A 23,986-nucleotide genomic window follows, 5' to 3' on the forward strand; every position below is an offset into this window, starting at 1 on the left:
AAGAGCATCTGCTAAATGCCTGTAATGTAATGTAGTGAGTGAGGTGTGCCTGTGATGCTGCCCTTTCTATATGAGGAAACTAACGCAGCAACCACATTATGTTACAAAAAAAGAACAGAAAAACAATTCTTTCGGTGTCAGTGGGTGTGGTGCACCGGATGGCACAGAACACAGCTAGGCTGGGTGCACCTTTCCTCTGCTTTCTTCATTCTGTAAAACTTCATAAGAGGCACAAACACATAACCGAAACTGCGAACAGAGTGTCAGGGTCACGACCCCAGCTTCGTGTCAGGGGCTGAGACGCTGCTCACATCTGCCTCCTCTGATCTGCAGCCCCATCATAATCATCTCAGTTTCACACTTAAGCAGAAAACAGCCAGATCTCCTAATGAGAAGGTAGCACTTCAATTTGATGAACAATAACAAACTGCCACTGCTGCTATTGCTACAGCACCTGCTGCAGCTAATACTGCTACTACTGTTACTGTTACTGCTGCTACTACTGTTACTGCTACTACCATTGTTACTGCTGCTATTGCTACAACTGCTGCTACAACTACAACTACTACTACTACTGTTATTGCTACTACTACTGTTATTGCTACTACTACTGTTACTGCTGCTACTACTGAAGAAAAAAAGGAACAGGAAAACAGTTAACCTGACTTCACTATTTGTGACTCTTTTCTACTCCACCGTATTACGGATATTAAATTAAATGTTTATATAAAACAGAAAACACACACACACACACACACACACACACACATATGTATAGTACACATTAAATTACAGTAGTCAATGCTGTACTACTGGGTTGTTGTAGCTAATCAGCCCAGGGGCTCAAAGGTGTGTTCCCCTCTACAGTTTGGGGCTGAGACCGGGAGCACACACACAGAGAGTGAGTTTTTGTGTTTCCTACACCAGCTGACTAAAAGCTGAAGAAACCGGTCAGCTGAAAAGTTGGCCAGCAGATCCCAGCGGCGAGCTGAAGAGCAGTCACTGGTTTTTCTTTTTTTGCCTTCATCGTTTTAGTTTATTGTTTCTCTCAAACTGTGAGATTGAAGGGTGAAGGTGTTAATTTGATTTCGAGTCAGTGTGGGTGGGTGCGCTCTCTCTCTCTCTCCATGCAGCAACCAACGATGCACACCCAGGGGTGTCACAATATGTTTTTTTTTTTTTTAAAGCAAATCCAACAAAACAAGAAAAAAAAAAAACATGGCATTACAATCAATTTAAACGTTTCCTGCACCGCTGGCCTTTTTTTAACCACCACTGGCCTTCCACCCTACCATCCCACTCTCCCACCCTCCCACCCTGCTACCCTACCATCCCACCCTACCACACTGCTACCCTACCATCCCACCCTACCACCTGCTACCCTACCATCCCACTCTCCCACCCTCCCACCCTGCTCTCCTACCCCACCCTCCCACCCGTGCTACCCTACCATCACCCTCCCACCTGCTCCTACATCCCACCCTCTACCCCCTCACTCTGCACCTACCATCCCACCCTCCAGCCCTGGCTACCTACCATCCCACCTTCCACCCTCCCACCTGCTACCTACCATCCCAACCTACCACCCTCCCACCCTGCTACCTTACCATCACCACCTACCACCTCCCCTGCCACCACACCCTACCTCCCACTCTCCCACGCTACCGCCCTACCCTGCCACCACACCCTACCATCCCACCTCCCACCCTGCTACCCTACCATCCCACCCTCCCACCCTACCACCCTCCTACCCTGCTACCCTACCATCCCACCCTCCCCTGCCACCACACCCTACCATCCCACCCTCCCACCCTGCTACCCTACCATCCCACTTCCCACCCTGCTACCCTACCATCCCACCCTCCCACCCTGATACCCTACCATCCCACCCTCCCACCCTGATACCCTACCATCCACCCTCCCACCCTGATACCCTACCATCCCACCCTCCCACACTGCTACCCTACCATCCCACCCTCCCACCCTGATACCCTACCATCCCACCCTCCCACCCTTCCACCCTTCCACCCTGCTACCCTACCATCCCACCTCCCACCCTGCCCGAGCTTTCCTGGCTCTGTCGCTGCCCCAGGGCTCTTGGTCATGTGACCAGGCGTCTGCAGTGGTTCCAGCTCACCTGCTCCTCAGACACAGGGCTGCGCTCGCTGGGGTTGGGCTGCGCAGGCTGCATTAGCTGCGCTGACTGCACTGGCTGCGCAGGCTGCTGGGGCTGGGCGGGGGGGTGGCGGTTTCTCCCTCGGTGGCGGATGGAGGGGAAGAATCGGTTCCAGTTGATCAGGCCGCCCTAGAAAAGGACACAACAGACTTTACAGACCCCGCCTCCCTCACACAGACCCGCCTCCCTCACACAGACCCCGCCTCCCTCACACAGACCCCGCCTCCCTCACACAGACCCGCCTCCACACACGACCCGCCTCCCCTCACCACAGACCCCCTCCTCACACAGACCCGCCTCCTCACACAGACCCGCCTCCCTCACACAGACCCGCCTACCACAGCCAGGCCACCACGCGCTCCCTCACACAGACCCGCCTTCCACACACAGACCCGCCTCCCTCACACAGACCCCGCCTTCCTCACACAGACCCCGCCTCCCTCACACAGACCCCGCCTCCCTCACACAGACCCGCCTACCACACACAGACCCCGCCTCCCTCACACAGACCCCGCCTCCCTCACACAGACCCCGCCTCCCTCACACAGACCCGCCTCCCTCACACAGACCCGCCTTCCTCACAAAGACCCGCCTTCCTCACACAGACCCCGCCTTCCTCACACAGACCCCGCCTCCCTCACAAAGACCCGCCTCCCTCACACAGACCCGCCTCCTCACAAAGACCCGCCTTCCTCACACAGACCCTCCCTCACAAGACCCGCCTTCCTCACACAGACCCCGCCTCCCTCACAAAGACCCGCCTTCCTCACACAGGCCCTGCCTACCACACACAGGCCCCACCTACCACACACAGACCCGCCTTCCTCACAAAGGCCCCGCCTCCCTCACAAAGACCCGCCTTCCTCACACAGGCCCCGCCTCCCTCACAAAGACCCGCCTTCCTCACACAGGCCCCGCCTCCCTCACAAAGACCCGCCTTCCTCACAAAGACCCGCCTCCCTCACAAAGACCCGCCTCCCTCACACAGGCCCCGCCTCCCTCACAAAGACCCGCCTTCCTCACACAGACCCCGCCTCCCTCACAAAGACCCGCCTTCCTCACACAGACCCCGCCTCCCTCACAAAGACCCGCCTTCCTCACACAGACCCGCCTTCCTCACACAGGCCCCGCCTCCCTCACACAGACCCCGCCTTCCTCACACAGGCCCCGCCTCCCTCACAAAGACCCGCCTCCCTCACACAGGCCCCGCCTCCCTCACACAGGCAAATACATTCTTTTTTTATTTAATTCAACTTCAAATGTGGTTCTCTGCTGAGGAGAAAAGCCATCTTATCTACATCAAATTAAATAATGATACAAATACAGTTATTAAATTTGAGATATGATTATTATTCTCACTGCAGGTCAAAATAGACATTGAACAACCCGATGTGGAAAATATTGACATTTGTGCGCAGAAGACGTCAGACAATAATGCTAATTGTGACAACTTTTTTCCGAGGGCTGAGGTTATGGTGCAGATGTTGTGCTTGAGTTCTCTCTACATTAACCTGCTCTATTTAAGTCCTACAGCGGCAGCCAGCTGTGGAAAAAAAGGATCTCATTCAAGGACTTCCCCTTTCATAACTTCCTCGAAAATCTCTGAGCCCCCCAGTCTCTTCACCGGCCACCAACATCTATACTTCATCACCCCACCAAAAGAGGCCATGGGGAGAGAAAACTACAATGAGCAGAACAATCCTGCTTAAATTAGATTTCTGACTCTGTTTTGCCGAAAAAATGAGCAAAAGCTTAAAAAAAAACAAAAAAAACAACAGACCAGCTTCCTTTCAGAGCCAGCTGTAACCAGGGAACACATTCTGTCTGTGTTTCACTGGATCAACACCACATGAAGCTATAAGGACTGTAATAATGATGATAATGTGTGTATCCTTCACATAATGAGGGACAGATAAACGTCTCACAAATGTAAAAATAAATAAATAAATAAACATAAACACATTACAAGAAAATAATTTGCTGTAAATTATAAAACGCATGCATACATAAATACATACACACACGCAAGTAAAATAGGTGGAATCTTGATATTTCAGTAAGGCTAGATAAACATCTTGTGCGGCATCTGAAAACACGCTCGTCTGTCGACTCTGGGCGCGGTATTAGTAACACCTGTCATTTCCCGCCTTATTATCTACAGATCAGCTTCTCAAATGGCAGCACATCTGAAACTCACTTTGCACCCGCAGCTCGCTAAAGGGAAACAAACAAAAAGAAAGGCAAACGGTGATTGCTACAGTCAGGCAAGAGCAACAGCGCTCTATGCCCAGATTTCCCTTAGACACAGAGTACAGAAATACAGATAGGCATTTTTAGTGTTGACCAGAAAGGGGCGTTTGAAAGACAGACAGAGAAAGACGGACAGAGACAGACAGACAGACAGACATGTGTCACATTAGAACTGAAGGCCAGAGGCCCTGTTCACACAGCCCTGTAGCACACCCTGGGTGTGAAAGCCCACGTTAGGTCAAAGTGCACCACGAGAACTCCCCAGTCCCACTGTGGCTGACAGCACATTTCGATTATGATCCACAGCAAGAAAGCAGCCTTCTGGTAAGGCGGCTGGTTGACAGGTGTACTGCAGGAAGGCTCAAAACACCCCCGTACACTCTGCCCAGATCCAAAGAAAGTGCAACGGCCAGCATCTTTGAAGCAGCAGCAGCCAGCACATGCCCTCTACACGAAAAACACCCTCAGACTACGCTGATTTCATGACGGAGCTGCACCAACCAAGGGGGTTTCCAGCAGGAAGCAGCAGACGAAGCCTCAGCCTCCACACTGCGCACTCTACTCTCTCCGAAACGTTGCCCGCACCACTGCGAGGGGGCAAACATGACGCTTTTACGTCATCGCCAGGGCAACTTCAGCCGCGATTCACCCTTTCATCCTCCTTCAGACTTTCCTGAAAAGCTGCCCCGGGCATGAATGCTAACCCGCGAACATGCTAACCAGCTCCTGGAACTGAAAAGCCTCAGTTAGCCGCAATGATATTTCATCCAACGGAGAGATGCAGAGATAATAAAACCATGCACGCGGTAGAGCAGCAGTAAAACTGAAGAGTATATATGTTTTTAAAACTGAAGAGTATACATGTTGTTAAAACTGAAGAGTATATATGTTTTAAAACTGAAAAGTATACATGTTTTTAAAACTGAGGAGTATATATGTTGTTAAAACTGAAGAGGATATATGTTTTAAAACTGAAGAGTATATATGTGTTTAAACTGAAGAGTATATATGTTTTTAAAACTGAAGTGTATATATGTTTTAAAACTGAAGAGTATATATGTTTTAAAACTGAAGAGTATATGTTTTTAAACTGAAGAGTATACAGGTTTTTAAAACTGAAGAGTATATATGTTGTTAAAACTGGAGTATATGTGTTTTAAAAACTGAAGAGTATATATGTTTTTAAAACCGAAGAGTATATATGTTTTTAAACTGAAGAGTATACATGTTTTTAAAACTGAAGAGTATATGTTTTTCAAACTGTATGAAAAACAAGAGTATGTTTTAAGTATTTCTGTCACACAGGTTTGTTCGCTGGCATGTCACGGGATGGGGTTGTGATGGCATAAAAACCATCCTGAAACATTCCACGGTAACCGTGGTCAAGGCATCAACAAGTAACATATACGCAATCCCATAAATAAACAGAGTGAATCATTTGTCTGTACGTACACTCGCATTTACAAACATGAGCCCCGACGTTTCCCGATTAAGAAGAAAGATACTCATCATATTTATTCAAAAGGACTTAAACAGATCGAGAGACTGAAAAAGTGACAAAGGTCAAGAAACTGAAAAAGAAAACAGCAAAAACCTTTGTTTATTGGTCATGTTGCCGTATCATGATTACTGTGTCTACTAACCATATTAGCACAAAAGATCACAATATGAGCAACGAGTCACCCAAACATCTGAAAAAAAAAGACTTTCACACATACTGCCAAGCTGTTGCCCATACACACACCTTGAGGGTGGAAGGCTTCAGAATGCTTCAGAACACTTTATTTCCAGAACGGACATGGACTGTTCAAAATCTCTGACACAAGCCAGCCCAGACACACTAAACCATCTCTGAAGGGTTCTGAGATAAGCCACTGGACCAGAGAAGCTGAAGTCATGTGGCCAACTAACCGCTAACCAATAGGACTTCTCACAGGTAGTAACCAAGTAACCGCTAACCAATAGGACTTCTCACAGGTAGTAACCAAGTAACCACTAACCAATAGGACTTCTCACAGGTAGTAACCAAGTAACTGATAACCAATATGGCTTCTCACAGGTAGTAACCAAGTAACCACTAACCAATATGACTTCTCACAGGTAGTAACCAAGTAACCACTAACCAACATGATTTCATATGGGTAGTAACCAGGCAGGTCTACCGTGCGCAGGGTTAATTCAGCCAGGCCTACCCTGCGCGTGATTGGTTCAGACAGGCCTACCCTGCACGTGAATGGTTCAGACAGGCCTACCCTGCGCGTGAATGGTTCAGACAGGCCTACCCTGCGCGTGAATGGTTCAGACAGGATCTGTGCACGTCAGCAGACTGAGTGACCGCCGGAGCGTGTCTGTGAGTCAGAGGCACGAGGCCGACTGTGGAGGAACTCTCACTCTTCCCCCGTCTGCCATGCCAGGTGATATCACACACACACACACAAACACACACTCACACTCACACAAACTCACAGACACACACACACACACACACACTCACACTCACACTCACAGACACACACTCACACTCACACACACTCACAGACACACACTCACACTCACACTCACAGACACACAGACACACACAGACACACACACACACACACACACACACACACAGTAGTGTCAGGGAAAGATGGTGGTTCGCCGCTGAGTAAGACAGATACATCACAGACACATAAGGTTTGTCTGAGATGGGAGCAGCTGTCTGGGTCTGTTCCCCCCCTCCCCCCTCTTCCTCCTGGGGGAGCACAGCCCCTCTGCCCAGAGACAGAATGGACATGGCGCCATTTACTGTGTAAAGCATGAAGCAGTCTACTTCTCAATCAAAGTTAAGGACAAATGCTGAGTGAAAACAGGCCTTTAAACAAGTGTTGTTTAAACCTTTCTTCCACCTATTTTTACAGTCTAATGAGTCTCCCTTCATTTCTCTTTTTGTTGTTCTTCACGGGACCGTTAGTGAGTAGGAGGCCTCTGAGGTGACATTTAAAAACGGGCTCCAAACTCAGCACATCTGCGTGGCGGTAACCTGTGCTACTCCAAACACATCTAGCGTGGCGGCATGGTGTGAAACAGCCCCAGCACATTAGCACTTCACCAGACTTGCATTCCTCCAGCTAGAAACGATTGCATCATAATATCAAAAAGGAGAAGTCAAAGAGCCAGCTGAGCAACATTTCACAGACAAAAGGGTCCATACAAAAAAAAAAAACATACAAAACTGGTCTTAAGGCATTTGGATTTCACCCATCGGTAACACTTTACAATAAGGTCACGTGATCTGGCACTAACTAATGCAGTTGTTAGCTACTAACCGCTGAGATGCTAATCTGCACAGCTTTGTTAATGCACTTGTACATCATTAATTCACAACTATATTGGTTAATGCCAATTCATGTTGGGTTGCTGGCAATTCCGCCTCATCTGTGTGACCTGGGAGAGGTGTGACGTGCTGAGCCGTGATTGGTCCAGAGCGCAGTACCTGCTGGTGGCGGTTCCTTCTCATCTGTGTGAACTGGGAGAGGAGGATCTGCTGGTCCAGCTGGTCCATCCGCTGCTGCCTCTGGATGTCCAGGGTGGCTCCCATGCCGAGGGCGGAGTCACGCACAGGCTCCGCCCCCGAGAACAACGGCTGCAGGAGGCGAGAGGAGGACCGCGCCACCCATCGCGGGACGAAGAGCAGGCTCTGCACTCTGAGCAGGTTACAGTGATACACCAGCCCGGAAACCTGGGGGGGGACGGGACGGAGAGGTGAATAATACATGAATAATACTCACTCAACTGCTTACTCCATTTAGCAAAATTCCCCACAGACACACTGGGAATCTTTTTTTTTCCCTCTAACCGTCACAATTGTTCAAAAATTTTGGTGCAAAAATTCCATCAAGCTGACCGTAACAAAATAAAAAGTAATGATAAACACTGACAACAGGCAGAGCTTCATTACACATAAAAACATAAACACCCAACATCTAAACCTTTCTTAAAACATTAAGAACATGGAACATTAAGCAACAGAAGTAAAATGATATGATATTCTAAACACTATTCCTTTAAGTTGGTTTATTAGATTTTTGTTGTTGATGGTGCACTTTCACACACAGGAAAGATGCAGCCTTTTCAAAGGCGTGAAAAACCACACCTCTGCAGAGACGGTATCGCTGAGGAAGCAGAGCCCTTTAACCAGCAAGCACAACTGTAACTCACACCTTCCCGGAAATCACGTACAGAACAGGCAGGTGAGCGTGAGCGACAACAAGCCTGTTAAACGTGTGACCGAACGACCCCTGCGCCGGGCGAGAACACCGAGACACTTCCTCTTGTTAACATCTGGTGAAGAGATGAGCAACCCATGAGCATGTTTCAGCGCTTTTGGCCAAGTGAGTCACGACGAATGCAGTCATATTGGCACGTTAGCACGTATTAATGGAAGGGCAGGGTGTGAAGTGTGCGGTCAAACCATTCGCATTTATAGTGCTGTACGCTCGATGAGGCAAGAGTGAACACACGCATAATGCTGTGTAGCCAAGCCCACTGCTCATCCATCCCATAATGCTGTGCAGCCAAGGCCACTGCTCATCCATCCCATAATGCTGTGCAGCCAAGGCCACTGCTCATCCATCCCATAATGCTGTGCAGCCAAGGCAACTGCTCATCCATCCCATAATGCTGTGCAGCCAAGGCCACTGCTCATCCCATAATGCTGTGCAGCCAAGGCCACTGCTCATCCATCCCATAATGCTGTGCAGCCAAGGCCACTGCTCATCCCATAATGCTGTGCAGCCAAGGCCACTGCTCATCCCATAATGCTGTGCAGCCAAGGCCACTGCCCATCCATCCCATAATGCTGTGCAGCCAAGGCCACTGCTCATCCCATAATGCTGTGCAGCCAAGGCCACTGCTCATCCCATAATGCTGTGCAGCCAAGGCCACTGCTCATCCATCCCATAATCTTCCCTCTGGTCAAAAAAACCCCAATGCCCCATTGCAGTGACGGGGACACTGTGCTGTAGGAGATTCCGTCTTTCAGATGAGACGTTAAACCGAGGTCCTGACTCACTGTGGTCATTAAAGATTCCATGACACTATTCGCAAAGAGTAGGGGGTTCCCCGGTGTCCTGGCTAAAATCCCAGATCTGGCTCTCGCAAGAACTTGCCACCTAATCATCGCCTGATTTAATTGGTGGGGGGGGGGGGTCGCGTTTCTCCCTGCGTCTGAGGAACGCCCTGCTTCCACTGTGATGGAGTCAGGAGAGACCGCGCGGTGCCCGGCTGAACGCAACGCGGTGTCAGGCTGAGCGTCACGACGACGCCGACGTCTCCCCAGGAGACCCGGTCTACGCGCAGCAGCGTTCCATCGTCTCGATCCCGGAGCCGTCTGCTCATCGGACCAGAGTTCGGCGTGGCCATAGCAACACTTGAGATTTCCCTGCAGAAGTCTGGGATGCGGGAAAATATGGATCCAACGCCCAGGCTGGATATACCGCCAGGGTACATATTTACGTGCATGTCCAGAAGCTGGTTTCATGTCCTACAGGCCCATACAGGCGTCATATTTTTGCGTGAGGAATACCAAATTGCTGGGTCCTACCCTTTGTGACCCAGTGGCCGCTCGCCTTCTCGTCTGTTACAGTTCGGCCGTGTTTGTGTTATAGAAGTACTGTACCAGTGGTGAGAATGAATGTTCCTATCACAGAACATCAAAACTAAGGCTGGGTGTCTCGTGGCGTGGCCCGTAGAGCGCTAACCACATGCTCATTAGAGCCGCGACGTCGGCGGTTCGAGTCCGACCGCCGACCTTTGTCGCACGTCTCTCCCTCTCTCTCCCCCTTGTTCTTCTTGTCTCTCTACACTGATCTGTCAACTAAAGCTGAAACTCCTTCTGTGTTATCGTCCCGTGCGTTATCTTCGACAGCGATATCGGGACAGAGACACATATATCCGGAACGAGACTAAAAACTGCCTTTTACCACATGAGAAACTTCGCTAGTCCGACCTGTTCTCACTCAAAGTGACACAGAGAAGCTAGTGCACGCGTTTATGACGAGCAGGGTGGACTAATGCAACGCGCGATTCTCCAGGCTTCCAAAAAAAGCGCTTACGTATTAGCTGTCTTTGTCACTCTTGTTTTAATGATTTTTTTAATCGTTTCATTGATTTTTATTGATTTTTTACAATGTAAAACGCATTGCATTCAGTAGTACGAAATTAGCTACACAAACAAAGACTGACTGATTGACTGATTGCTTGATGAGAGGCACAAGCATAAAAAAAATCCTCCATCACAGTCCCACACAACACAAGTGCAAACGAGTCAATTCTATATACGATTTTATAAAAAATCCACCCACAATCAAGCAGTTTTTTCAAGTTCTGTGCTCAGTAATAAGCGAAAATATACAGCAAGATGAAAATTATATTTACTTCTTCTTTGTAAATACATACTTCTGCGAAATAACCAAGGAGGGGAAAACAAGCGTGTCAAAATTAACTCCTAACAAAGTTGGTCGGCCTTGTGGTTTGTTTGAAAGCAGAACACGTAAATAAGATTGGATGGTGCGTAACGGAAGCTAGCTTTCGGCAAACTACCACTTTAAACGGACAGTTCAGCCTCAGCCTTAGACATACTGGGCAAGGCAAGTTCAATAGCCTAGCAACACTTTTCTTCAGAATTTCCACCACAACTATGAACAAACCACCACCACCTGAGAACATAGGTTCAGAGCAGTGGTAACCAACCCTGTTCCTGGAGATCTACCGTCCTGTAGGTTTTCACTCCAACCCTAACAAAGCACACCTCATTCAACAGCTAGAGACCTTGTTGAGCTGCTAATTAGTAGAGTCAGGTGTGCCAAACTAGGGTTGAAATGAAAACCTACAGGATGGTAGATCTCCAGGAGCAGGGTTGCTTACCACTGGTTTAGAGCATAAGCTATTATAAATCAAAATGCGAGCATTTATTTTCCAAATTAATAAATAAATAAATAACATACAATTGCCTTTAATTTTATTTAAATGTAAAAGCACATAAAAATTTTGCTGAAATGTTCTGGCAGGGGAACATGCTCCTGGGCTCCAAACCCCGCCCCAGTGCATTCTGGGCACTGAAACCACTGTTTGAGTGAAAACGAGATCAGCTTTAACAGATCAGATAAGTGAATGTGAAAGATTACAGGGAGAACGACTGTGAAAGAAAGCCAGAAATGACAGGCTGTCTGTCAGCTTACTCACCAGTCCACCCAGGCTAACGATCCACATGAGAGGGCTGGACGTTAAGAGCTACAAAATGAGAAAAATTAAGATCAGGCATCAGTCATTAACATTATCATGTGTGCAGCAGAAGTCCCCACATCACCCATCTTCCTTACAGACAGCTGGCAGGTGAGGGTTAGACAAGAAACAGACCGTACATTTATCACAGGAAAGAAAAGAAAAAAAACGAAAAACCCCCTGTCTCGCATTCCCTTGCGTTCATCATAGATTAAGTAAAATGTTAAAAGCTCCATTCAAACGCGTAACCCTGAGGGGCTTCTGCAGACTATTTACAGACCGTTCAGCCCCTTCTGGTTCCAGGAAAGGTGGGCGACAGAAAGTACCAACAATTCCACTTCACATTTTCCTGGAAAATCTGAGGCGTCCTCAAAAGCAAATAAATAAATAATAATAAATTCTATTAAACGGCTGATGACGAGTGAGAGCTGAACACTCATGAAGGCCACAGGCAGGGGGGGGGGGGGGGCTGGGCTGTTCAATCCAGCACAACATGGGCTCCCAAACGAGGGCCAATGTGCTCTTCTGCCCCCCACCCCTCACCCCCCCAGGGGAGAAAGCGCTTAGTTCCCGTTAAAACACCTTTTGCATTTTTGCCGCCTTTTTTGCATTTGAGTTTGACAACACGGCGCTGTTCGGCAACAACGGACTTCTCCAGTCCAAACGACACGTCAGCCAGACAAAGCTAAAATCACAACATAAACACATAATCTGCAGTGTACTACTAAGATGTCGTCGATGGATAAGTATTCAAATCCGGCTCTACGGTAAAATATTAAGTCGTGCAGGTTGGATGACTTTTGCATGCAGTGTCAGTTTTTTGCATGTCAGTGGGCCACACAAAGATGGTGGTGCACTGAAGCACCCAGAAACTGCCTCAGACAATTGCCAACTGATTGGATCCAAGACCACAGGCTCGTCCATGTGCAGCAGGCGGAGCTTGGCTAGTTCGCTAGTAAACACAGCAAAGGCCCTGGTTACCATGACAACACACTCTGGCAACACAACCCTCAGGGTTTCCCTTGGCTAGGGGCCATTCCACCTTTAGCTGACCTGTCCACAAAATCCGTAGAAAAAGGCGTGTTATGTGCCTGCGACTTCTGTGAATAAATGCGTTTCTCTTATTAAACAAAGCTGAAATAAATGAATAAAAACACATTAAATCAGTATTTACATTCCACTGCCGCGTTCTGCCCCGTTGCAATGGAAACTGCGGTCGAAAGAAAGAAGTTGAAAATATCAAACACGAAACGTCTGAAAACCACCGATACCAGATGGGATGCTGGAGCCTGTGGAGCCAAAACGAGCATTACGACAAAACCTGTACCACGGTACTGCAGAGTAGAGTACAAATAACACACACACGTGGTGCGCTGCCTCACACCGGTGTGCTGCCCTAAGCTTGCAACGTGGCACACCCCTGTGCCGGCGTCACACAGACTGCAAAACCACAGCCAGACAGAAGTCAAAACTATCTGTTGAGTGATTCAAATTTTTACAGAAGTAAAATGTCTGCTGGACACCGGCGAAGAAGCAGGGACAGTTGTAGTAACCCACGTCGATTTTTAAACACGGAACCGAAGGAGAGAGAACTGAGGGAGACGGTGTACTTGTGAATCCACCACTCCCCACATCGACCGACTATGAACCGCAGTCAAACAGGTTTACAACCGAGCGCTTTGGCATATGCGCCGGCCAGTATCAAAATAATGAGTTCCGTCTGCCAAAGCCATTTCTAAAAGAGTGTGTGTGTATGCGTGTGAGTGTGTGTGTGTGTGTATGTGTGTGTGTGTTGTGTGTGTGCTGTGTGTGGTGGTGTTGTGTGTGTGTGTGTGTGTGGTGGGTGTGTGTGTTGTGTGTGTGTGAGTGTGTGTGGTGTGTGTGTGCTGTGTGTGGTGTGTGGTGTGTGTGTGTGGTGTGCGTGGTGTGGTGGTGTGTGTGTGTGTGTGTGGGTGTGTGTGTGTGTGTGGTGTGTGTGTGTGTGTGTGTGTGGTGTGCGTGTGTGGTGGTGTGTGTGGTGTGTGTGGTGTGTGTGTGTGTGTGTGGGTGGTGTGGTGTGTGTGTGCGTGTGTGTGTGTGTGTGGTGGTGTGTGGTGTGTGTGTGTGTGTGTGTGTGTGTGTGTGTGGTGGTGTGTGTGCGTGTGTGTGTGTGTGTGGGAGTGTGTGTGGCGTGTGTGTGTGGTGGTGTGTGTGTGGTGTGTGTGTGTGTGTGTGTGTGTGGTGTGGGTGTGTGCGTGTGTGTGTGGTGTGTGTGTGTGTGTGCGTGTGTGTGTGGGGAGTGTGGTCGTGTGCGTGTGGTGTGGTGTGGTGTGTGTGTGTGTGTGTGTGTGCGTGTGGTGTGTGTGTGGGTGTGTGTTGCGTGTGTGTGTGTGTGTGTGGAGTGTGTTGTGTGTGTGTGTGTGTGTGTGGGAGTGTGTGTGCGTGTGTGTGTGGGTGTGGGAATGTGTGTGCGTGTGTGTGTGGGTGTGGGAGTGTGTGTGCGTGTGTGTGTGGGTGTGGGAATGTGTGTGCGTGTGTGTGTGTGGGAGTGTGTGTGTGTGTGTGGGAGTGTGTGTGTGTGTGTGTGTGCGTGGGAGTGTGTGTGGGTGTGTGTGTGTGTGTGGGATGTGTGTGTGTGTGTGTGTGTGGGAGTGTGTGTGTGTGTGTGTGTGGGTGTGGGAGTGTGTGTGTGTGTGTGTGTGTGTGTGTGTGTGTGCGTGTGTGTGTGTGGGTGTGGGAGTGTGTGTGTGTGTGTGTGCGTGTGTGTGTGTGTGTGCGTGTGTGTATATGCTTGCGTCCCCTTTGCAGCTTCAGCACTACTTCCTTTTCCTGCCCACACTATTTTCTAGTTCACTTGGAGGAAGAGATTTAATGTCATGGTTACAATTCAGAAAAAAAACAAAAGAAAAGCGTAGAGGCACAGGATGCGGAGCAGTGAACTTCTAAAATTGACCCAACTATCTTCAAAGCCTTACACTAAAGCTGGCAGAATACTCAGTAAGAAGAAAGAACTTCAGGACTGAAAACCACCGACGAACATGTCCACGAACACTGTTGTCAGTATACTCAGTGCGAACACCGCACCGTTTAAAGTCACTCCACGCCGCTGGGGCGTGAATAATTACGAGGCAGCTATTAACCGGGGCTGGAATCTCACCCAGACTCGCGGCTACGCCATGGATGTATAAAGAGAAGGGCTACGCGAGATCACAACACACAGCAAAAAGTTTTAAGTGTTTAAAGTGGCTTTAGTTTATCTAGCTATGCAAAAGAAGAAGAAAAAGCGAAGGAGATGGTACGTTCACCCGCTAAATCACAGCAGCACAGAGAATGGAGAGTTTTGTCTGTACATTCAGCAAATGCGGAGTTCAGACCAGGGGGTTTAATTTCTGAATGTGTGCTAGGCGTTTTGATGACTTGCTGAAACGAGTAGCACCATTCATCAAACATGCGGGAACTCACAGAATTCCCAGCTCTACAGAAGAGAGATTGGCACTGACTCTCTGTACATTAGCATGTGAAGTCTGCCCTCTGAACTCTCAACCGTGACATAACCAACCATGTGACATTTGGACCAATAGCTGAGAGGGGGAGGCTGGAGAAGAAGAAAGACATTTTCTAAAAGTTCTCCCTGGAGGCCGTCGCACACTGCACCGTGAGAACACACAACAACGCATGTTTTTGTTCTTCAGTTGTTCTCATAGCGTCTTTTTGCTCAAAAAGTTCTACTTCTTACAAAGTATACTGCCTACTTAAGCCCTTGGTGGAAACAGAGACAGCAGCTTGGTCTCCACCACAAATGTCCCAACAAAACGTCTTTGTGAGTGAGCCCACCTCATCAAAACCTAAAGCCACCAGGCACTTTTGAAACTTTCATCTCTCGCATGTTTTAAACCACAAACCTTCCTGCTGGGTCGGCAAACGTCTTTAAGTAGTCAACAAGAGATCCTCAACAGTCTCACTGTCGCAAGAGCCGCGGAGTTCTTGGTACTGCTGGGGTTTCTCAAGAACGTTTCACAAGCCTGAAGAGAGGTACGAGCGCTCTCCCGCCACAGACAGGAGAGCTGACACATCGGCGCGCGACACCTCGTCCACAACTTCAGCACACACAGAACCCGATAAGGGCGCAGGCACAGAGACGGCCACACCTTAAGATGCTGATGCACAGCAATAAACCAAACAGGAAGAGAAACACGGGGTACCAACTGGCACCTCTCGCAAAGGAAACCAAACAAATCAGACGGGGAGATGGCTGCCGCCCTATTCCTGTTTTTGAGTGCCACTCATTTTAACCTTTGAGTTACCTCTCGGACAACGGACACAAAATGCTACAGGACCGTCGAAATGCTGAAAGACTACAATGATACAGAACTACAGGAAATACTAGAAAACTACTTCCTGTTCCGTCCTGGTCTGTCTGCACTGCGTTGGCTAGCCAGGGAAAAGTACTTCTGGGGAAAATGCAGAACCACCCTAAGCTGCCATTTGCGAAAACAGCACTGATTTACTTTACAATAAAGAATCAATTACCCAGACCTGACTGCTGCTTGTAATGGATATAAAATTAGCAAAATTAAAAGTCAAGCTGGGCACACCACTTCACTGGCACTTACAAGGAAAATTTCTAAAGGGAAGGAAATTATCACTGTTAATTGTCCTTACCACAGTTATCCTTTTTTTTTTTTTTAAAACAAATGAACTGCATTTTCAGATTGATGTGGAAGCAGTCAATTAGTTCAAAGCAAAGATTAGGCTATTACGTTAGAAATGATTCAGTACATAACAATGATTCATTTTATGTAAACATTTTTAGTTTAGAGGACAATTCACACAGGGCACTGCGCGGTAGCCCGAAGATCGTACGTTTCCACACGAACGGCTTTGGCTGGAGCGTTGCGAGGGCGAGCCAGACCGTCCCGTTTCCACGGTGACCTTCCCCGCCTTCAGCGCTAGACCTGCGAGACTGAGGGGGAGAGGGACGTGTACCTGAGCTTCACTCACCTGCAGGCCCACCACGTAGACCAGGGACTTGTTGGTGAGGGAGAAGTGGCCGAGCACTTGCGTGACCGGCACGCGCGGAATGGTGCGGTAGAAAGGCACGAACAGGGCGAAGACCGGGGCCAGCCTGCAGCGGGGACAGAGCACAGAGACAAGACCGTCAGAGACACAAACAGGGCACAGACCGTCAGAGACACAAACAGGGCACAGACCGTCAGAGACACAAACAGGGCACAGACCGTCAGAGACACAAACAGGGCACAGACCGTCAGAGACACAAACAGGGCACAGACCGTCAGAGACCAGGGCCAGGCTGTAAGAGAGACAGAGCAGAGCACAGCACAGAGACACAAGCAGCTGTATACGTTGTTTGATAAGAGTGAACCCTGTACCACGTAAAAATGCCAAAAGTTGTATGTTTCTCCATACAGTCACCCTAAAGACAAAAAACATGTTTACACACGTTCTCGGGAATTAAGCTGTTCATGGAAACATGCAAATCTAGACTTACACCTACACCTATACACACACCCACACACAACATATACACGCAAACATAAATATACTGCATACACAGACACAAGCACACACAAGCATATAGGCCTATACACAGTTACGTACACACAGACATACAAACACAGTATATCTAGATTATACTGTGGGCTAAGCAAATGTTTTTTTCCCCCTAGATGACAAATTGATGCTAGCATGAAACGGAGATGCACAGATACACACCGCAGGATGTCTATGGCAGCCGTAGATGGAGAAAAGATGGAGACGTCAACCATCGAGCAAATAGAACGAGGGAGGACATGGAGGACTTGTACAACTCGATAAAGTGTTTGGGGCCCCTTGGACAGAGGTGCCTCGTCCACTTATCTCCCTTCGCTGAAGCAGGAAGCGGCAGCCACTAGGGCCCCTGGAAACGAAAGGCGCAACTTGGATTTTTTTTCTTGTTTTTTTTGCTTTCTGTAACCATCACAACTGAGAGAGAGGACGAAGCACACCTGAAAGCAGATTTGGCGGGAGGGGGGGGGGGATCACAAGCGTGTGCGCGGTCGGGGACGGTTTCGATTTGCGTCACGGTAGAGGGGCGATCTCCGGAGGCGCAGCCCAGGAGACACGAGGGCAGGGACCGCAGAGCAGGAAGTGACCTCAGGCTGTACTTCTTTTCCTGCAGAGGAAGGACTTCTCCATTTCAGAAAACGCGTGCAGCACGAAGACGCAACGTGGTCGCCTCTGGATTTTTTTCTTACGAGAGACCGTCGGCGCCACGAGCACGGGCGACAGGGAGACGGAGACAGAACCGCTCTACTTTCGGTGAGTCCGCGGGTCGCAGGCTCCACCAGGCCACTGTGGGCGGGAACGTGGCGGAGGGGAACACACAAACCGGACCGCACCACAGTGGAACGGCTGGGAATATCAGCTAGTTCACAGGTGACTGACACCATTCTGTATTAATTATCTACTGTGGGCAGTTACACACCTCTGTAATAATTATCAGTTTTACCAGATAATCCAGATCTGTCATCAGTGATGGTTTGTTTCTGGATTTCTCTTGTTCAATTTGCTGCATATATATTTTTTTTTAACCGCTAGAAAACCTTAATATGGGGCGACATAGCTCAGGAGGTAAGAGCGGTTGTATGGCAGTTGGAGGGTTGCCGGTTCGATCCCCCACCCTGGGCATGTCGAAATGTCCCTGAGCAAGACACCTAACCCGTAACTGTTCTGGTGAAAGCGAGGCATCAATTGCAAAACGCTTTGGATAAAAGCGCTATATAAATGCAGTCCATTTACCACAGTCCATTTACTTAATAGATTATATTGTGCAGATAGATTATTATTATTATTATTATTAACAATCATTTTAAATAGCTTTTTCCATGCTCAAAGTGCTGTACCATACTACAAATTCAGTAAGTTACAGCAAAATTAATAGTGTAGATAGTGATACAATTTTTGTTGCTTTAGCTCCAGAACATTGGATTTTAAATGAAACGATGAATATTGAGGTTAAAGTGCAGACTGGCAGCTTTAATAATAATTGACAGGTATTGTTAAAGAATTCTACAGTTTTCATAAATGTACTTTTTAGCACACCCTACCCGGGCCATTCTGTTCTTTCAGGCTTATCAGAGGTTTGCATCTTGCAGTAGTTTTCTCTTTATTTTAGTCTTTGAAGCATCGATGCCTGCATCCCTAGAGCATGTTCTTGAGCTTTTGGACTGGTTTACTGGGGGGTTTTTCTTCACAAGTGAAAGTGTTCTTTGGTCATGCGCGATAGTGGTATTCTGTGGTCTACCAGGTTGTATGCTATTCCTGGAATGGATTCATGCGCGCACGTAGACACATTCACCTGTATTTCTGTATGACTGTGACCTAGATGCAGTTGAATTATTTAGCAAATTGTCTCCTTAGCTTTCAGAAATAAAAACATAAGTTGTTTACAGCTTATGCAGTGATTTTATTCATTGAAGCATCCAGACAGTCATGTGGCATGAAAATTAAAATACAGTTCGGTACGTGCTGAAATTAATTAATTAATTTCAAACCAAGATCAACTGTGACTTATATTGCACTTGTATCGTTATCTTGATGTTGTAGCTTGTTGTCATGCCTCCTAGTTTGACTTAACATAATTCTCTGACTTGGCCCCTCCTGACTGAGTGAACTGGACTTAATGCATTCACGGCTATGAATAACTGCACATAACGAGTACTGTACCTTATCGGACCTGCGTTTAGTAGCTGTTCCAATGCCCTTCGGTATGCACTGATTTTACGTCGCTTTGGATAAAACTGTCTGCCAAATAAATGTAATGTAATGTGACTACACAGTCATGCACACTTGTTAGGACATTATGTTTTGAGGTAGCCGCTTTACTCAGCTACTGCGCGTGTGTGTGTGTGTGTGTGTGTGTGCGCGTGTCCGATGGGAAGAAATCTCAGGAGGAACCCGGGCATAGAGGGGGAGATGTGTTCTCCGCTGTTCTCTGTAGTGACCTATACTAATGACACTATACACTTCTTTAACACAAATATAGGCCTGTTTGCAAATGCTTGGTACAATAAAAATACTAAATAAAAAAATGAAATTTTGTTGAAAACTGTTTTAATATTACAAATACACTGGGTTTGGGGCTTCTAAAATTTTTTTTTTTTAAACTTACACCTTTCACAAAGTATATTGACATTCATGTTTACTACTAGACCACTGAAATTAGGACAGGACGCAGTGTGCTAATGGCTTGTGGTGAATTTGATTAACAGGCTGACGCTGAAGAGATTCTGCATGTTTGCAGAGAGCGTTGTGTGCCAGTTTGAGCACTAAAGACCTGTTTTTACACAGAAAAGAGGAAGTGTAGAAACAGCAGAGGACCGCTGCAGTTACCTCTCCCTTTCCCCGTCTGGCAGCTGCCTCTGCTTCGCTGTGCGTCAAACCGTGAATTAAAAAAAAAAAACATGCACAAGAAAGGAAATACGACTGAACTTCCATCCAGACCGCGAAGCTGCTTCCCAGAGAGCTGATAGGCCGGTTTCAGGAGGTCAGGGGTCGCAGCGCAGTGCAATGCTTAGGGAAGGGGGGCCCGTAGAGTTTGATTCACAGGTGTTGCCGTTGAAACTCAAATGCGGAACTTCACCTGGATCCTTTCAGTCGCTATAAATGGACTGAATTTACATAAAGCAGGTGTACAGTGTGTAAGTTAGACAAGAGACATTAGTTAAAAATAAGCCCCCTTGGTCTGGGGCTGTTTTTCATAGTTTGGGCGAGGCCCGTTAGTTCCAGTGAAGGAAAATCTTAATGCCACAGCATACAATCATATTTTACATGATTCTGTGCGTCCCCAACAGTTTGGGGAAGGCCTTTTCCTGTTTCAGCATGACAATGCTCCCAGGCACTCAGCGACGCCCATAGAGAAATGGTTTTGTCGAGAGCAGAGTAGAAGAACTTGACTGGCCTGCATAGAGCCCTGACCTCAACCCTATCCAACACCTTTGGGGCCAATTGGAAAGCCAAAGGAGGGCCAGGCCTAATTACCCAATGAGTGCCTGCCCTCAGTAATGCTCTTCAGGTGGAATGGAAGCACATCCCTGCAGCAATGCTCCAACATCTAATATAAAGCCTCCCCAGAAGAGTGGAGACTGTTCCAGCAGCAAAGGGTGGACTAAATCCATATTAATGCCCATAAGTTCATTTAATTTAAACTATAAAATACACAAACAAAACAGCTGAACATAATAATGTCGTAACATGGAGTAATTACAGTGTGTGTGTGTGTGTGTGTGTGTGTGTGTGTGTGTGTGTGTGCGTATGCATGTGCGTATTTTGGTGCTGTGGTTAACTGTAGGAGTGCGATATGACGTAAACGCGTGTATGGACCTGGAGACCTGCTGTGTGTGTGCTGTGTATAAAGGCCAGTGAAGCTCAGTGTGTGCACCCACCCAGCTAGCTAGCGCTCCATGAAATGAAGAAATAATACAAAGAGCTTACGTGAGACTGCGGACGTGGCCAGCGACAGAGCGACAGAGCGACAGAGCGTTATTTTACAAACGCAGGCCCTCCACTCGTTTGCACTCATCGTTAGACACTCAGAGCCTCAGCTGAAGGCCTGAGATTTAAGATGTGAAAGTAAATGAGGTCGGTAAGAGCACTTTCTCTTCTTCCTACACAGTGCCCAGGCTCCACGCACCCCAGAAGCACAGAGATGGCGCAGGGAAACGTCAGCAACGCCAACGCCACGTGCACCAACCTGTACGACCACCGCGACACGGCCCGCGTGCTCATGCCCCTGCTCTACGCCGTGGTCTTCACCGTGGGGCTCCTGGGCAACGGCCTGGCCCTGCACGTCATCCGGCCCAACCGCAAGAAGATGAACTCCACCACGCTCTACTCCACCCACCTGGTGGTGTCGGACATCCTGTACACGCTGTCCCTGCCGCTGCGCATCGTTTACTACGCGCGCGGGTTCCACTGGGACATGGGCGAGGCCCTCTGCCGGATCACCGGCCTCATGTTCTACATCAACACCTACGCCGGCGTGAACTTCATGACCTGCCTCAGCGTGGACCGCTTCATCACCGTGGTGCTGCCGGGCCGCTACGGGCGCTTCCGCAAGGTCCACAACGTGCGCTACATCTGCGTGGCGGTGTGGCTGCTGGTGCTGGGCCAAACCCTGCCCCTCCTCACCATGCCCATGACCAACCAAGAGCCGACCCACATCACCTGCATGGAGTACCCCAACTTCGAGAAGGTGGACAACCTGCCGGTCATGCTGATCGGGGCCGTGCTCCTGGGCTACGGGATACCCGTGGTGACCATCCTCACCTGCTACTCGGTGCTGTGCTGGAAGCTGCACTTCGCGGCCAAGCGGAACCAGCTGACGGAGAAGTCGGGGCGGAACAAGAAGGCGATCGGGGTGATCTGCGGCGTGATCCTGGTGTTCGTGGTGTGCTTCAGCCCCTACCACATCAACATCCTGCAGTACATGGTCAGGAAGCTGCGCTACACGCCTGACTGCGCCGAGCTGCAAGTCTTCCAGGTGTCCCTGCACGCCACCGTCTGCCTGATGAACCTCAACAGCTGCCTAGACCCCTTCATCTACTTCTTCGCCTGCAAGGGCTACAAGAGGAAGATCATGAAGATGATGAAGAGGCAGGTCAGCATGTCCCTGTCCAGCGTGATCCGGACCTCACCCGAGGGCTCCTCCAAGGACCTCGACGCGCACAAAATCCACCTGACCAGCCCCCGGGCCCAACACCGAACATGACCTGAACACCATGCTCCCCGGGCCCAACACCAAACACGGCCTGAACACCACGCCCAGACTGCGGCCTGAACACCACGCCCCCCCCGGTCCAAAGGCGGTCACAGACGGCCACAGACAGTCTGCACTTCACTGCAGCGGTACTTCACTGAAACACAAACGAGCCCCACGTTTCTCTAATTCCGTTGAAATCGGTGTCACAGTTTTTTTGCGTACAAAATACTATTCTTTGTCCCTAAAGATAGAGACAAAGTTATAAGAACTGGGTATTTTAAATATGAGAAAAATCTCAACATGTACATGTTTGTAAATATGTTTATTGCATTGGGACATTCTATCACTGAGAATGTTTTTGTTAATAAGGACTAAACATATTTCCTTTCCTTAATAAATATGAAGCTAATGTGTTACAGGAACTTCAATTTTGTGTGTTTTATGATGCAATGTTCAACATGATGTATTCATTCATATATAATTGCAGGTAATGGCACATTTACAAAGCCAAATCAGGTTAAAAACTCTCTGACAAAATGGGATGACCAATTATTTGTTGGCAAGAGACAAAATAGTTTTGTATCAAATTTTGCAAAACAAAAACACAGCGAAATACAGTATGACCCTACACTGTGAAATTCTAATCACTGTACTATGTTACAGAGATTGTTTTTACAATAATTTTAATATCCACTTGATTTTGTAGCTAACTTGATCAGGCTATGCATATTTAACACTGATGTTGTAAATCCCAGGTGTTAATTCAAGAAAGGGTGTATATAAAATGGAATACATTTCATGGGTCACTACCAAAATCTTTGCATCCCCACTGTTAAATAAAATTTATATTTTATTTTTGTTTTAAAATTATTTTATATATGGCAGCGATTTGCAATTTGTATTCTTATAGTTGATGTTCAATATATTGGAACACTTGAGTTACACACATACACACACATATATATATTATATATATATATATTATATATATATATATATAATCAAAAGTACACGTGCATGATATTTCCACAGTAAAATATGCAAGTTTCCGTGGGAACGTCGCACTGACTCCAATGCAGGGATATGATCTGCACTGTGTCCTTCCTGCTTGAGCTCTGCCGTCATGGCGACAGCCTGCTCTTAATGGAGTTTCAGGGATTCCACACACCTGGGCACAGGTAAGCCAGGTGTGGTCCCAGCATTAACCACAGCCAGACGGGCAAGGGCAAACACTTTATCCTTTAAAGTGGTGGCACAGCTCTGGCACGTCTGCCCTCGAGTAACAACACCGCCGTGCGCTGCACTACCAGCCGTTTATGGGGCTGCCTACATGAACGGGGTCCATTTAAAACACGCTGAATTGAGCTCAATTTCCAGGAATAGGAGCGCTGTAATTAATAACACAAATACTCTCTCACGCTCTCACTTTCGACTGAAGGGCCGCAGGCACACGGCCCACTTTGTGGCGGAACGCGCCGTTGTGTAACTGAAGTTTGGGAAAGCGCACACATGGCAAAAGGCCGCTTGCGAAACCACAGCCCGTTTGCGAGAAGCTCCCA

At 48.1% G+C, this 23,986-nt stretch overlaps 2 protein-coding genes across 6 annotated transcripts in view; one reads left to right on the forward strand and one right to left on the reverse strand.

Moving 5' to 3' along the window:
• ubac2 (UBA domain containing 2) overlaps window positions 1-23,986 on the reverse strand; it is a 42,747-nt gene that overhangs the window by 3,796 nt on the left and 14,965 nt on the right. For all 5 annotated transcript variants that reach the window (XM_064309856.1, XM_064309857.1, XM_064309860.1 and 2 more), the window contains exons 5-8: window positions 16,670-16,793; window positions 11,651-11,698; window positions 7,902-8,147; window positions 2,138-2,305 (exon numbers count right to left, since the gene is read on the reverse strand). In XM_064309856.1, coding sequence (XP_064165926.1) covers window positions 2,138-2,305; window positions 7,902-8,147; window positions 11,651-11,698; window positions 16,670-16,793 — 586 coding nt within the window. The remainder of the gene's footprint in view (window positions 1-2,137; window positions 2,306-7,901; window positions 8,148-11,650; window positions 11,699-16,669; window positions 16,794-23,986) is intronic.
• Window positions 17,724-23,280, forward strand: LOC135240431 (G-protein coupled receptor 183-like). Its single transcript, XM_064309861.1, has 2 exons — window positions 17,724-17,986; window positions 21,342-23,280. Exon 2 carries the CDS (start codon window positions 21,375-21,377, stop codon window positions 22,434-22,436), a length of 1,062 nt encoding a protein of 353 aa, XP_064165931.1. The 5' UTR covers window positions 17,724-17,986; window positions 21,342-21,374; the 3' UTR covers window positions 22,437-23,280.

The sequence above is a fragment of the Anguilla rostrata genome, chromosome 15, assembly GCF_018555375.3.
Source record: "Anguilla rostrata isolate EN2019 chromosome 15, ASM1855537v3, whole genome shotgun sequence".
Lineage (NCBI taxonomy): Eukaryota > Metazoa > Chordata > Actinopteri > Anguilliformes > Anguillidae > Anguilla > Anguilla rostrata.

Bases quoted from the DNA above. Each gene is read 5' to 3' on its own strand.
- LOC135240431 (XM_064309861.1), top strand. From the start codon at position 21,375: ATGGCGCAGGGAAACGTCAGCAACGCCAACGCCACGTGCACCAACCTG.